At 35.6% G+C, this 14,148-nt stretch overlaps 1 protein-coding gene across 1 annotated transcript in view; it reads left to right on the forward strand.

Moving 5' to 3' along the window:
• LOC150107495 (uncharacterized) overlaps nt 1-14,148 on the forward strand; it is a 1,121,546-nt gene that overhangs the window by 312,457 nt on the left and 794,941 nt on the right. The window contains exon 24 of the mRNA XM_090392112.1: nt 6,298-6,488. Within this exon, the coding sequence (XP_090248238.1) occupies nt 6,298-6,488 (191 nt within the window). The remainder of the gene's footprint in view (nt 1-6,297; nt 6,489-14,148) is intronic.

Genomic DNA, 14,148 nt, shown 5'->3' on the forward strand with positions numbered 1-14,148 from the left:
GCACCATACATGACTTCACGTTTAAACTGTTCAGCTCGTTCAGTATTTGAATCATGTGTAAGAAAATGACTTTGCAATTTTACTAGCCATTTGAAGCCCTTGTTTTATTAATCCTATAGTGAGAAGAATCTCATCATCATTATCATCATCACTTTTTACTTTTTCATTGAGATTCTCAAGAACAGCTTCTATTATTTTGTCATCACTAACAGCCTTGTCAACCATCAGTTCTTCAATATCTGCAGATGAAAAATTATCAAATCCTTCTTTGCCAATTGCCTGTGCTAATCTGACGATATTGGGATATTCAGTTGTATGCAAAGGTGCAACTGAATATCCCAATTTGAAGCCCTTGTTTTATTAATCCTATAGTGAGAAGAATCTCATCATCACCATCATCATCACTTTTTACTTTTTCACCGAGATTCTCAAGAACAGCTTCTATTATTTTGTCATCAAAGTTGATGGTTTCAATTCTGATAACGCTCATTTAGCAATAGTTATTGGAATTTTTCCTACTTAGTTATACTATAACTTAAAGATACCAAGAAATTATATACTTGGTTTAATCCTTTATTCAAGTGTAAGCAAACAAAGTTTGCACCTGAAATATAATCAGGACTGGGGCAACTCATATATAGAAGCCAATGACCTCACATTACTTGTTTTACGAGTTGCCCCAGTCCTGATTATCTTTCAGACACAAAGTTTGTTTGCTTACTTGGATAAAGGATTAAACCAAGTATATAATTTCTTGGCATCTTTAAGCTCATTTAGCAAGTTTGATGCAATCCAAAATAGAAAATTTCTTCCTCACATCAATAACTGTCAGTAAATTATCCTTATCTAGTTTATCCAAAATATATTGGAATCAGTGGCAGCAGGCGAAAATTTTAAGTGGGGGTGCTGCATATACAAAATAAAATTTTAAAAAAAATTATTTTTTTCCTAATCAGTAACCAATTTATTAATAAATAAATTTACATATTAAAAAATTGCTTTATTAAAAATATTTCACCCTCACCACTTGCAAACACCAATAATAAAAGTTTCATATCCCACAGAAATAACGCCCATCAATACACAAATGCAAGCATCGATACACTGTCCAAATGAGCAGTGTCAAGCGCAAATGAATATCGACGAATCTAGCTGCAATTAGTGATGTGTGAGAACACCTAACACAGTGTGAGAATATTCATTCTCACACTGTGTTAGATCGCAGTGCATTTATTTCATGTAACGATAATTGAAAAAATATAATTCTTTTCATTATTTAAATTAAGAAGATATTAAATCCCACATTGTTTTAAAACTGAATAAGAAACTCAAAGATTGGAATCAGAGAGTTTCATGCCGAATATAGTAAACTATAAAAATATCAGCGATTAATAGTGTGAGCTAATGCAAGTAGTCCTAGTACATAGTACAATACCGGGCAACTCGTAGCAAAGGTGGTAAAGTTCTGATCGCTATTCTTGGTATTTTCCATAATGTAAAAACACATTTCCTAGGAAATGTATGCTGTTATTACATTATGGCGGGAGGTCACTACCCAGATCGGTTTCAGCCTTTTTTTGAGGCTTCATCAGTGAGTAGCTAGACCAAATTAATACCAAAGGGTATAGCGAAAAGAACTTATATATGCTCTGCTACAAGTTGTCAAACAGGTGCACCCATTAAGTTACTTAAATATAAAGAGCCAATAGGCCTATTGGCTCTTTATATTTAAATAATTCTTTTCATATTTTCAGGCTTATAGGCCAAGTGGCCTGTTCCGGACTCAATTCCATCTTTTTAAGGGTCTTCCTCTTCATCGAGTACCTTTTGGGTGGTAATTTAGAATTTGTTTAAGTATTCTGCTTCTATTCATTCTTAGTATGTGTTCTTTCTATTTTTCTCTATAGCAAATCACTGTTTCATTTAGGGAGGTTGTAATTCCAAGTTTTTTTCTGATTTCGCTGCTTTTCATTTTGTCCATTATTGTGACTCCTTCAGTTCTGCGCAGAAATTTCATTTTGGATGATTCAATTCTTCTTTCATCTGCTTTTTTTATTGTCCATATTTCACTGCCATAAAGTAAGGTTGATTTAGCAACTGTATTGTAGATTCTTATTCGTGTGTGTTTTTGTACATAATTGGGTTTAAAAATTTTATTTATAATGCCTGTTACTTTTAAAAAGTTTGATATCTTTGGTTCTATATCAGCTTCATTTTCATATGACATTGTGCAACCTAAATATTTGAATGTATTTAATTGCTCTATTATTTTGTTGTTTATTACTATTTTGCTTCTTATTGGATTACCACCTTTGAAGACCATGACTTTTGTTTTGTCTGTTGATATTTCCATACCATATGTTTTTATCAGATTATTTAGACTGCATAGTGATTTTTGTAGTTTATCTTCATTATTTCCAAGGATTATTTGGTCATCAGCAAAAAGAAGAGTAGCTAATCTGGTGTTACGGTTTATCTTGAATCCTCCTTCATTAGTTATCTTCCATTCTTTTATGATTTTATCTATGTATATATTAAATAAAACCGGTGAGAGAGGGCAACCCTGACGTACTCCTCAATTTATTGGTTTCCAGCTTGATGTTGAATTATTGTACTTCACATATACAGGGTGTTCGGGATAAATTTGACATATTTATAATTAATTATATTTTTCCGTAAGTTACATGTATTAACACACACTTCTCTTCATTTAAAAGTTTGGACCCTTCTTCATTCATATACAAGATGTCAGAAAGGATGGATAGCTGGAACCCACCTGAATCATGGAAGAGAATAACTTGTATCATGATGATTCGTGCCCGCCATCAAAATAAGGATATTACGACTGCTGCCCAATGCTCCCTGAATACAGTAAAAACAATCAGGCATGAACTAGAGACTTGCAATGGTGACTACGAGGATGTAGCAAGAAGAAAGATCCCTAGCAGACGATCTGATTGCGTTCGTACAGCAGAATTCCTCGCAAATCTGCAGGAACAGGTGTTGAAGAACCCTGGCATTGGAATTCGGGCTTTGTTCGTGGAGTTGCTAACTGTAGTCAAGCCCTGGATAACAAGGGTAGCCAATGGTAGGCCGTATGTATGGCAGCAGGATTCGGCCCCTTGCCACACCTCTGGGAAAAGTCAAAAATGGTTGTCTGAAAATTTCTACGACTTCACCAGTCCAAATGTTTGGCCTCCAAACTCCCCAGACCTTAACCCCATGGATTATTTTGTATGGGGCGCAGTTGAAAAAGACACCAATTGCACTTCCAGTAATACAAAAGCCCAGTTAATGGATAAAATTAAAACAGTTTTTGCGGCCCTTCCCAGGGAGACTGTAGCATCAGCTTGTTCGAGGTTCCGAAGCAGAATTGAAGCTGTGATCGATGCTAATGGTGGTTATTTTGAGTAAATCTTGTTGATAGTATTGTAATTAACTCTGCCTGTAATGTTTTTTTGTCAATTCATTAAATTTAATAGATACAAAGAAGATTTTCTTTTTCCTTACGAAACTGTCAAATTTATCCCGAACACCCTGTATTTTATTGTCTTGATATATATTATATAAGGCTCTAAAAAGTTGGTTTGGTATTTCATATTCTTCTAGGATTTCCCATAGTTTTTCTCTGATAATTTTATCAAATGCTTTGGTGTCATCTATAAAAGCTATGTGTGTTTCTATGTTCATTTCTCTGTGTTTTTCAATTAATAATTTTAACGTAAATGCAGAGTCTATGCAAGACCTGCCTTTTCTGAATCCATTTTGCTCTTCTATTAATTTTGGGTCTACTATACGTTTAAGTTTATGTGCTAAGATTTTTGCATATACTTTATAACAGGTATTAAGTAAGCTGATTCCATGATAATTGTTACAATCAGATTTGTGTCCTTTTTTGTAGATGGGAATAACTATTGCTTTGGTCCAATCTTGTGGGCATTTTCCTTCTTTCCAGATCATATTATAAAAGTTAAGTAACCTGAGCGAGAATTCAAGTCCTGCATATTTGATAAGTTCCAAGTTTATATTGTCTTCTCCTGGAGCCTTTCCTGTTTTGCTTTGGGTTAATGCTTCTGTTAATTCTTCTAGAGTGATGTTTTCCAAGTTATCAGAGATGTTTACGAAGGGTAGTTTTCTGTTTTGAATGTTTTCATCATACCATAGATCTTGGTAGTGATTTTGCCATGTTTCTATTTTAATGATTACTATCTGCTTTTTCTCTAGTTTCATTGCTTAGATCTTTGAGGATTTTATATGCATTAGGTCTTTTGAGCGTACAGTCTCTCTCTAATTTTGTTTCTATCTATAATAAATAAATAATTATATGTTATTTTAACAAAATAAAATAAGATTTGCAAAAAATAGTTCACCCTCACCACGAACACGCACGAATAAAGAATAATGCCGGAAAGCATACACTGCCCAAAAAGCAATGTCAGATTCACTAGTTATGTGCAGTGAGAAGCGATAATTCATTAGCGATCACAAACGAATATCGGCGAGTCTGGCTGCTATTGGTTGAACGTGATATAACGTGATAATTCTGACACTGCGTTAGATTGCAGTGTATCTGTTTCATAATCTAAAGCATTAATCGAACAATTCCAATTATTAACTATTCAATCACTGTCGAAACATAAGCTGTAACCTTTAACAGGTTGTATTGCATTTATATAATGTTGTAAGCATTATTATTATTTATAAACACAAACAAAATTTAATTTTTTAATTTTTCCTTGTGGGTACTGCAGTGTCGCAGTGCTTGTGTATGGGCTGCCACTGATTGGACTGTTCTTCTTATGTAGTAAGTTTTGAAGGTAGCGATCACACCCTGGTCTAGTGGTTGTATTAAGGGTGTTGGTATTAGGTGGCAGAAAAGAAAATTCCACATTCAGGTGTTCTAAAACAGGATGGCCAGGCACATTGTCTATAATCAATGAAACTTTCAAGTCCAGATTTTTTTCCATCAAATAGCGTTTAACTTATGGAACAAAACATTGATGGAATCATTCATTAAAAATTTCTTTTGTAACCCAACCTTTTTTATTTGCCTTCCAGTGCAGTGGCAACATGTTAAAATCCACACCTTTCATTTCCTGCAGTCTTAGGGATCAATTAATGAGTAATGATTTTAATATATGATCTCCAGAAGCAACAATGCTTCAGGTGATCACTAATATCAGAAGATCAATAATAGAGTCACACCATCCTTAGTTGCTTTAAAACCACCAACACTCTTTTGTGATTTTGCTATATAAGTTCTACTTGGCATTTGTCTAAGTTCTGTAGCGTAGAGTAATCCCTGATATTTAAAACATTGAGGGGGTTGAGGGGGGGGTCTCCAAAATTCAAGTTTAAGTACATACATATGTACCATACTAGGAAATGATAATTATAACAGAAATTTTAAAAATAAGCACCATTTGAACCATGTTAAATCAAAATGTACAGTGTAAAAATAGAATTGCTTTTGTTTTCTGAACCATGTTATTTCTAATTAAATGTAAAGTGTAAAGAAACCATGTAAAAAGAGAATTAGCTGTACTTGGTTTAATCCTTTATCGAAGTGAGCAAACAAAGTTTGTGCCTGAAATATTTTCAGGAATGGGGCAACTTATATATATAGAAGCCTATGACTTCACATCACTTGCCTTAGTATCCAATAATGCAAAGCACATATCCTTGCAGACATGTATAATGCTATTATGGGAAAGGTCACCATCCAGACTGGTTTTGACCTTTATTGAGGTCTCATCAGTGGGATCCAGACCCAGAGGTGATACCAAAGTTGAAGTAATGCAGAAGTAAATCAAGTGATGTGAAGTCATAGGTTTCTATATACGAGTTGCCCCAGTCCTGAAAATACTTCAGGCGCAGACTTTCTTTGCTTACACTTGGATAAAGGATTAAACCAAGTATATAATTTCTTGGTATCTTTAATTTATAGAAGAACAAAGTGGAAAAATTTCTTAAAGGAAATTCACTTTCACTGCAGCGACTCACAGGGACCAGAGAACTAGTTTGTTACAGTGATTTAATTCCACACTTGACTGTATTGTTTGTTAATAATATCATGTGTATATGTATTTATGCCTTCCTAGACCTAGTTAATCTTATATATGTTTTGTCCTATTTTATGTTTATAGAACAATGCTTTTCATTTTTTTTAATATAAACACCTTAAACATTTTTGTCTACTTCTGTTGGAATGTTACTGCTCTTTTGACATGTAAAGAAAAGATGATGTTACTAGTGTTTTTCAGTATAATGCAAAATCTAAATTCTTCTCATAATTAGCACCTTCAAAGTGAAATTCAGCAACACCAGCATGTTATACACCAAATCAATGAGAAAATAGTCAGTGTTCAGAATTTAACTCGCCGTAGTCGAGGGAAGCAGGCAGTACACCCAGATGTTAACAAATTGGAAAGTGATGTGAAGAAAATAACTTCTCGCTGGGAGAATGCCCGATCACAAATAGTGGAAAGGTATGAAGATCATTTTTTTATATCTATATTTATTTTGCATTTTCTATTATTATTATTATTACCCAAGCCCCCATGGAGTCAAGACTCATCTAAGAGGTCCTTTTATCATACACACAGCTCATCATACCACACTTTAAACACACTGAAATTCTATGCAGACACCACACTCTCAAGCAAGGCATTCCAACCATTCACAATTCTGCATGTAAAAAAACCTACTTCTCACTCCCCTGCTCATACCCTCTTTATACAGATTCCAGGGACGACCTTTGGTTCTCCCCTGATCTCCTACTGTTTTCTGTAGAATCTCTCCAACATTGATCCTATAACAACCCCTTAGTAATATAGGTCTCTATCATATTTCCCCTCTTCCTCCTATCCGCTAGACCCTGTAAATTGCATCTTCTGAATCTTTCATCATATTCGATGAAAGATTGAGAAGTCAGAAAGAGGTCATAAACTACTTTAGTTCGTTGCCTCTGGATCCTTTCCAACATCTCTTCATCTTTTTGAAAATCTGGTGACCAAATCTGATCACAGTAGTCCACGTGTGGCCTAATCAAAATCTTATACAGTGGATCAAGAATCTCTTTACTTCTACAAGTCAGTGTCCTCTGCATCATTCCCAGAAGTCTTTGTGTTGTCTTCATAATTTTGGTAGTGTACCCTAAATTTCAGATCCTTATCCACTATCACCCCAAGATCCCTTATTTATTCCACCTTCTACAATATATCCCCACCAAGCATAAATTCTGCATCTCATCTTTGTTTCCCAAATTTTAAAACCTTACTTTTTGAAACATTGAACTCGCATCCCCATTTCCATGCCCAACCACTCAATTTATTCAAATCTTCTTGTAAGGCCACAACATCTTCTCTACTCTTCATAGTTCATCCCAGCTTTGCATCATCTGCAAACAACTAAATATCTCCATCCAAATCTTCACCAATATCATTAATATATGAGTTAAACAGTAATGGCCCTAAAACAGTCCCCCGAGGCACACTACTAGTGACCTTACTTTTCCAGGATATTGCTCTCCCATACATAAATTGTTGATACCTATCAGATAGTCAGTTTCCAATCCAATGCACTACTGTAATATCCAACCCCATCCACTCTAGTTTGTCTGGTTGCAACCCCCCCCCCCCCCCCAATTCATGCTACTAGCTTAATGTCTATTCCCATTTGCTGCACCTTTTGTAATATTTTCCTGTGCGGTATTCTGTCAGATGCTTATGAACCAGTGATTAAATTCTAAATAAATAAGCTCTGGGATCCGATCCTTAAAGTAAGGATCATAAATGTGAGGCTATTGCTAGATTGTTGCAACATATTTTTTAATTTTATTTATTTATTTATTCTGGTGGAGTTAAAGCCATCAGGCCTTCTCTTCCACACCACCAGAAACATTAAATACAAATGCAAATTATGATTCTATGGTTTATAATGCTCCACAAGTTTGTGTTTCATTTGTTTTGCAGTATGATTCACTACCTCAGTGCATGTCACATTACTATGCAAAGTACGCCCCACATCTAGCCCATTAAGAGTCTGAAGATCAATTAATTTTGGATGATTTTCAAAAGGACGATTATGCTTTGCAATATGATATGCAGTGCGAAACACACTGCAAGTGATTTCATGAGCTAAATAGTTCTGTTCTTCTACAATGTGTTGTAATGAACTCTCACTTTTACTTCCAATAATTGCTTCTACACTTTTGTGAGCTTTCGTATCTCTATGTTCATAAATTTTCTTTCTGAGTTGCTTTTGTTGACATTGTTTAGACACTTCCCCTTTAATATGTATTAATCCATTTATCCACTCTGATGCTAAGTGAATACCCTGATGTGAAGAACTTGCACCTAGGGGCCGTACCTCTGCACATGTTATACACCCCAAACCTCCATCCTTACGAAATAACCAATTGTATTTACTTTTGAATGCTATTCACTGATCGAGTGTCCAGCAGGTCGGCAAATCTTTTCTTTCATTCAAAGTATTAATATTATCGCATTGCAACTGATGAGAATCCTGTGTTTCTGTAGATTCATTACAGACTTCATTCTCTTCAGAAACTATACACAAACTCGTTTTGTATCATCACTGTAATCTGAACTATGTTTCTGTTTAAAGAAGGTACCAATGTACTTGTCCATAGTTGAAATAGTAGGCCTACGTAAACACAAAAATATTACACGATTTTCTTTGTGCTTCTCACAATCAAGAGCTCTGATAAACAACTGTAATCTGCTGTTCTGTTGTTGGTTACTGACTAGTGCTGACAGTGTTTCCAACCAGAAAAAGTCAAAATATTGCTATGAGTCTGTCGGAATTCTGCTACGCTACTCTGCAATAATGTTTGCTTGTCAATGGCTGAAAGATAACTCATTATAGGAAGCTCCAAACCTTCCCGTCCCTTTCATCACACATTCGTAATCATGCGACTTCATATTGACTTTATATACACATTCAACACTGTGAACAATTGTTGAATAATAACACAATAATGTAGGCATAATTACTCTAAAGGGAGAAAAGTCACAAAACAGAAAATGTTCTGGGTCCAGGCCAGGTGCATAAAAAAGTTCCGAGCCTGGACCCTGGCTGAATTTAACCACTGCTATGCAGTGTCCAGAAGTATTGTGATATAGCCATTTCCTATAAGTAAATTGCTAAACCATACAAATCCATGCTGACTGTGGTATCCATCAACCCAATCTTTCCAACACCTTGACTACAACTGCAGTTATACAAACTGATCTTGTAATTGGAAATTTTTGTCCTAGAACCATGTTTGTGGAGTGGTACTATTTTGTCTTCTTTCCACTCCTTAGGAATCCTGCCCACTGCAAGACTCATTAAACAACAAAATCAAGGGCATAGCTAACTGTTGTGCATATTCCTTAATAATGCAGTGGAAAAGGATGACATATCACCATGTATTCTTAAGGAATATGCACAACAGTTAGCTATTTTATATATATATATATATATAACTTCAACAGAGGTTCTTTTCTGTATTTAAGTTTTGTAAATTCAGAAAAGGCATTTAATGCCTCCATAGCACAATTGGAAGATTATACGTTGCACCCTTTGATTGGAAAAGGCCTAAGTTCAATTCTTGTTGTGATGAGAGAGGAATCTTTATATGGATTTTTTTCAATTGAAGGTGCATTATCCAATGTCATATGGAGGTAGCAGGGTTTGTTCTCACTGAAACTCAGGTTTTTCATCCTGCATACAGAAAAATCAGCCCTTCAGAACACATGCAATTCACAGACAAAAATACTAGTGGTAGTGAGCAGTAGATGGCGTTGATGTAAATAATGATGGTATTAGAAGTTTTGATACAGTGGTGGAGACAGAGAGTTGTATAGTAGGTGTCTTCCCTCAGTGAGTCTTCAGACTCCTTGGAGGTGTCACAAAATAATAATGATTTCTCAACTATACGTCTTAAAATGAAAATCTGATTTTGACAACCTCTGTTTGGGTCTGAACCCAGCTTGTTCTTCTCCAAGTGTCTCTGTAATTCTCATTGTTTTATTTCCCTTTTATGGATTGATGGGTATTGTGAGAGCTCTATTCTAATCATCTGAAGTTCAACCATAATTCTAGCTTTCATTGAATTCCAGGTGTTCGAATTGGACTGACTATAGCATTAAAATGGTCAGTCTTTGTCTTTTTCTTATCTTTGGTAATTCTTATTTTTAGCAGTCTTTAATAACTTTTTTTTAATGATCTATTACTTTTGTTTCCCTGATAATGTTCAAATCATTTTGTAAATAATTATTTAACTCTTCTAACTATTAGTTTGCTCTGCTATCCACATGACAGTATGCTTCTCCTTCTACATAATCTGCTCATTCTGAAGTGGATATGAAACCAACATAAAAGTTTGAAAGTGTCAGTCATTTTATTGAGTATTATCTTCATGTTACTACATGTACAAATATATTAAAAAAATTCTTTAATCATAAATCACCTTCATATTTCTCTTTATCAGTATAAAGATGATATGGCTGAAGAAAGAAAATAAATACAACTGGTGTAAATAATTGTAGAAATTAACACTAATGTAACTCTGCCATGACTTTTTGTTTCTATTTCACTTTATGCTGAAGAACCGACTTCCATATATGTGTGATTAATCAGTATGTCAAGTGTTGTGGTTAAAGTGTTGGAAAGACTACTGAGAATCAGGATCCAGAATTATGTCCACAACAATGGTGTAGTATGCCCACAGATACGAGACCCTTCGACACTTCGGCTCATGTCAACAGATGGAGAATCCATTCCGATAATAGGGTAATCAATCCGTCTTGTGGGATGAGTTGTTTATTATTACACGTCGAAAAATTAACTTCTCTTTTATGATCATTGTAGTTTTTAAAGTGGTAACTATTTTGTTTGTATAACAGTTGGATGCGGAGAATCAACCAGGGTTTCTGACCTAATGTCCAATCCTCACCTTCTCATGGTGCACCCTGTTGGGTATCTACTTGGATACTGAACGAACGAGGATGGGCTGGCAATTTGGGATTTAGCCGACCAAATTGTATTCTTATTGGTTAAACCAAAATAAAAAATGATGGTACAACATGACAAAATTTCATGCCGGCTGGGGCGTCGCCGGGTTAAATAAGGCCCCCGTTGTTTTCGCCAGGGAACCAGGTCAAAAAGCGAAAAGTCAGCTACTGGAACAAATCTGAAAACAAACCCCAACTCAACATCACCAGAGTTAAAGATCAGTACTATCAACATAAGAAGCCTGAATAGCAAAGAAATGGAGCTAGCTGAGGAATTAGATAAGTACCAGATCGACATAATAGGGGTGACTAAAACAAAAAAGAGAGAAACTGATGAGATCTTTCTGAGCAATAAATACAAAATGTTATATTCAGGCAATGACAATCAAGGAAAAGAAGGAGTAGCCATAGTATTCAACGCAAAATACGAGGCTAATCTTCTTGAATGGCAGTCAGTCTCAAGTAGAGTAATGTCGGCAAATATGAGAATGGGGAACTGGACAATGAGACTTATTTGTGCCTATGGTCCCACAGAAGGTTCTACTAAGGTAGAATTGGAGGAATTTTTTGAGGCTTTAGAAAAAGCAACTTACACAATGAAAAAGGAAAAGTTGGTCCTTGTTGGAGATCTGAATAGCAGAGTAGGAAATGTTGAAAATTTCTAAAATTTCTCGAAAGTTCTAAATCCAGAGTAATTTTTAAAAAAGGTGATAAACCTTTTGGCAACTCCCATAGGCACAGATGACTTGCTACTGCTTCTGCCTGGTATCTCCAGCTCTGGGCCTGGCTCCAACTGAAGAGACCTCAATAAAGGTCGAAACTAGTCTGGGTAGATGGCCAATCCCTTTAATGCATAACAGTATACATATCCACATAGGAAATGTGTTTTGCATTATGGGAGATACTGGGTTAGAAGTGCCTGGTAGCTTGCTCCACCTTTGCCACGAGTTGCCTTGGTGTTGCACTACTTACTGGATAAGATAGTACAACACTATATTTAGTCCTGAAGATATTTTCAGGCGCAAACTTTGTTTGCTCTCACTGGGATAAAGGATTAAACTAAATCTATTATAGAGTAGGAAATGATTGTCAGACATACAAAAATACAGACATACAGACATACCAAATTTTGGAAAAATTTGGAGAAAAGAGCAAAACTAATAATAATGGCAAATATCTGTTGGATTTCTGCTCAGGACATGGATTGGTTATTACTAACACCATGTTCCAACATAAAAATGTGCACAAAGTCACATGGAGAGAAGAGGCAAGGAATAAGAAAAGTCTCATTGACTATGTTATTGTTGAGAGTGATGTTTTCTCCCTGGTACAGGACACCAGAGTGTACAGAGGATTTGAAATTGGAAGTGATCACTATTTAGTCTTGAGCAGGATAAAATTGAATTTCATATTGAAAAGAATAACATGTAAGAAATTTTTAAAGCGAATAAAAGTTTAGCAGCTCTCAGATGTGATCTGTAGACTAAAATACACAAAGAATATTGAAGAAAAAATGAAAGAGTTTGAGAACAGGAATCAAACTTCGGATATTCAGTGGCAAACTCTGAAGAAAACATTGATTGATTCTGCCAGAGGCATGTCGTGAGGTTGTCTGCAAGGATAAAAAATCAGAACTCCCTGGTGAACACAGGACGTTAAAGAGGCAGTGAAGGAAAAGTAGAAAGCATATCAAAAGTTCCTGTCAAATAAGTCAGCTTGTGCTCTTAGGGGAATACAGAGACAAATGCAAGAATGCTAAACACTGTGTAAAACTAGCTAAACAAAAGTCATGGGAAGACTTTGGCAAGAATATAGAAAATAAATATCAAGAAGGAGGCAAAATATTCTGGAGGTTGTTGAAGAAGCTTAGGAACGGAGGAAAGAGTGATGTGAAAGGAGTTAGAGATGATAAAGGAGACATGAAAACGGAGAAAAAGATATCCTTGAAGTATGGAGTAATTACTTTGAAAGACTGCTAAATGAAACAAGCAGTGATGACAGCACAGTGATAAAAAACATTGACCAGGCATGCAGTCAGGAATACATATCCACACTTGAAGTAGAAAAAGTTATAAATGGCTTGAAATGTGGAAAGACAGCAGGAGTAGATGATATTCGACCAGAAATGCTGAAGTATGGTGGTATAAGAGTCTTACAGTGGCTGCATTGCATAGTTCAGAAAGCCTGGACAGAGGGATGAATTCCCGATGATTAGAGTAGAGCTCTCATAGTACCCATATATAAAAAAAAAAGAGAAATAAAACTGAATGTGAGAATTACAGAGGTAATTCCCTATTGAATGTTCCTGGCAAGATCTATGCAAGTATACAGAGGATTTGAATTGACCTCTGGAATGTCGAGTATGAGGAAAGTATGAGAAGATGTAATTTGCAGAGTCTAGTGGAGAGAAGGAGGATGGGAGATATGATAGAGACCTACAAGTTGGTAAGGGGTTGTTATATGATCAATGGTGGAGAAGTTCTACAGAGTATAGTGGGAGATCAGGGGAGAAACAGAGGTTATCCTTGGAAACTGTATAAAGAGGGTGTGAGTAGGGGAGTGAGAGGCACGTTTTTTTTGTGCAGAGCTGTGAATGATTGGAATACCTTGCCTGAGAGTGTGGTGTCTGCAAGGAGTTTGAGTGTGTTTAAGACACGGATAAGAACTTGGAGGTCAATAAAAGGACCTCCAAGATGAGCCTTTGACTCCATGAGGTCTTGTTTAATAATAATAATAATAAGTATACTTGAGAAACGGTTGAGAAGAATTGTGGAAGAAAAGCTTGGTGAAGAACAAGCTGGATTCAGGCCAAATAGAGGCTATCAGGATCAGATCTTCACTTTATGACAAATAGTTGAGAAAGCATGGTAATATAACAGGGATCTGTATTTAAGTTTTGTTGATTTGGAAAAGGCATATGACAAGATGCCAAGAGAGAAGCTATTCAATACGCTGCAGTTATATGGTGTCAATGGGGCATTATATCAAGCAATACTTAGTCTTTATTTGAGTTGTAAGTCAGCAGTTAGAATTGAAGGAAGTACAGGAAGATGGTTTAATGTTAAATCTGGTGTGAGACAAGGATGTACATTATCCCCTCTGTTATTCATTATCTATATGGATCACA

This window comes from Typopeltis vanoorti, chromosome 4 (genome assembly GCF_054136105.1).
Source record: "Typopeltis vanoorti isolate ZY-2024b chromosome 4, IOZ_Tvanoo_1.0, whole genome shotgun sequence".
Classification (NCBI taxonomy): domain Eukaryota; kingdom Metazoa; phylum Arthropoda; class Arachnida; order Uropygi; family Thelyphonidae; genus Typopeltis; species Typopeltis vanoorti.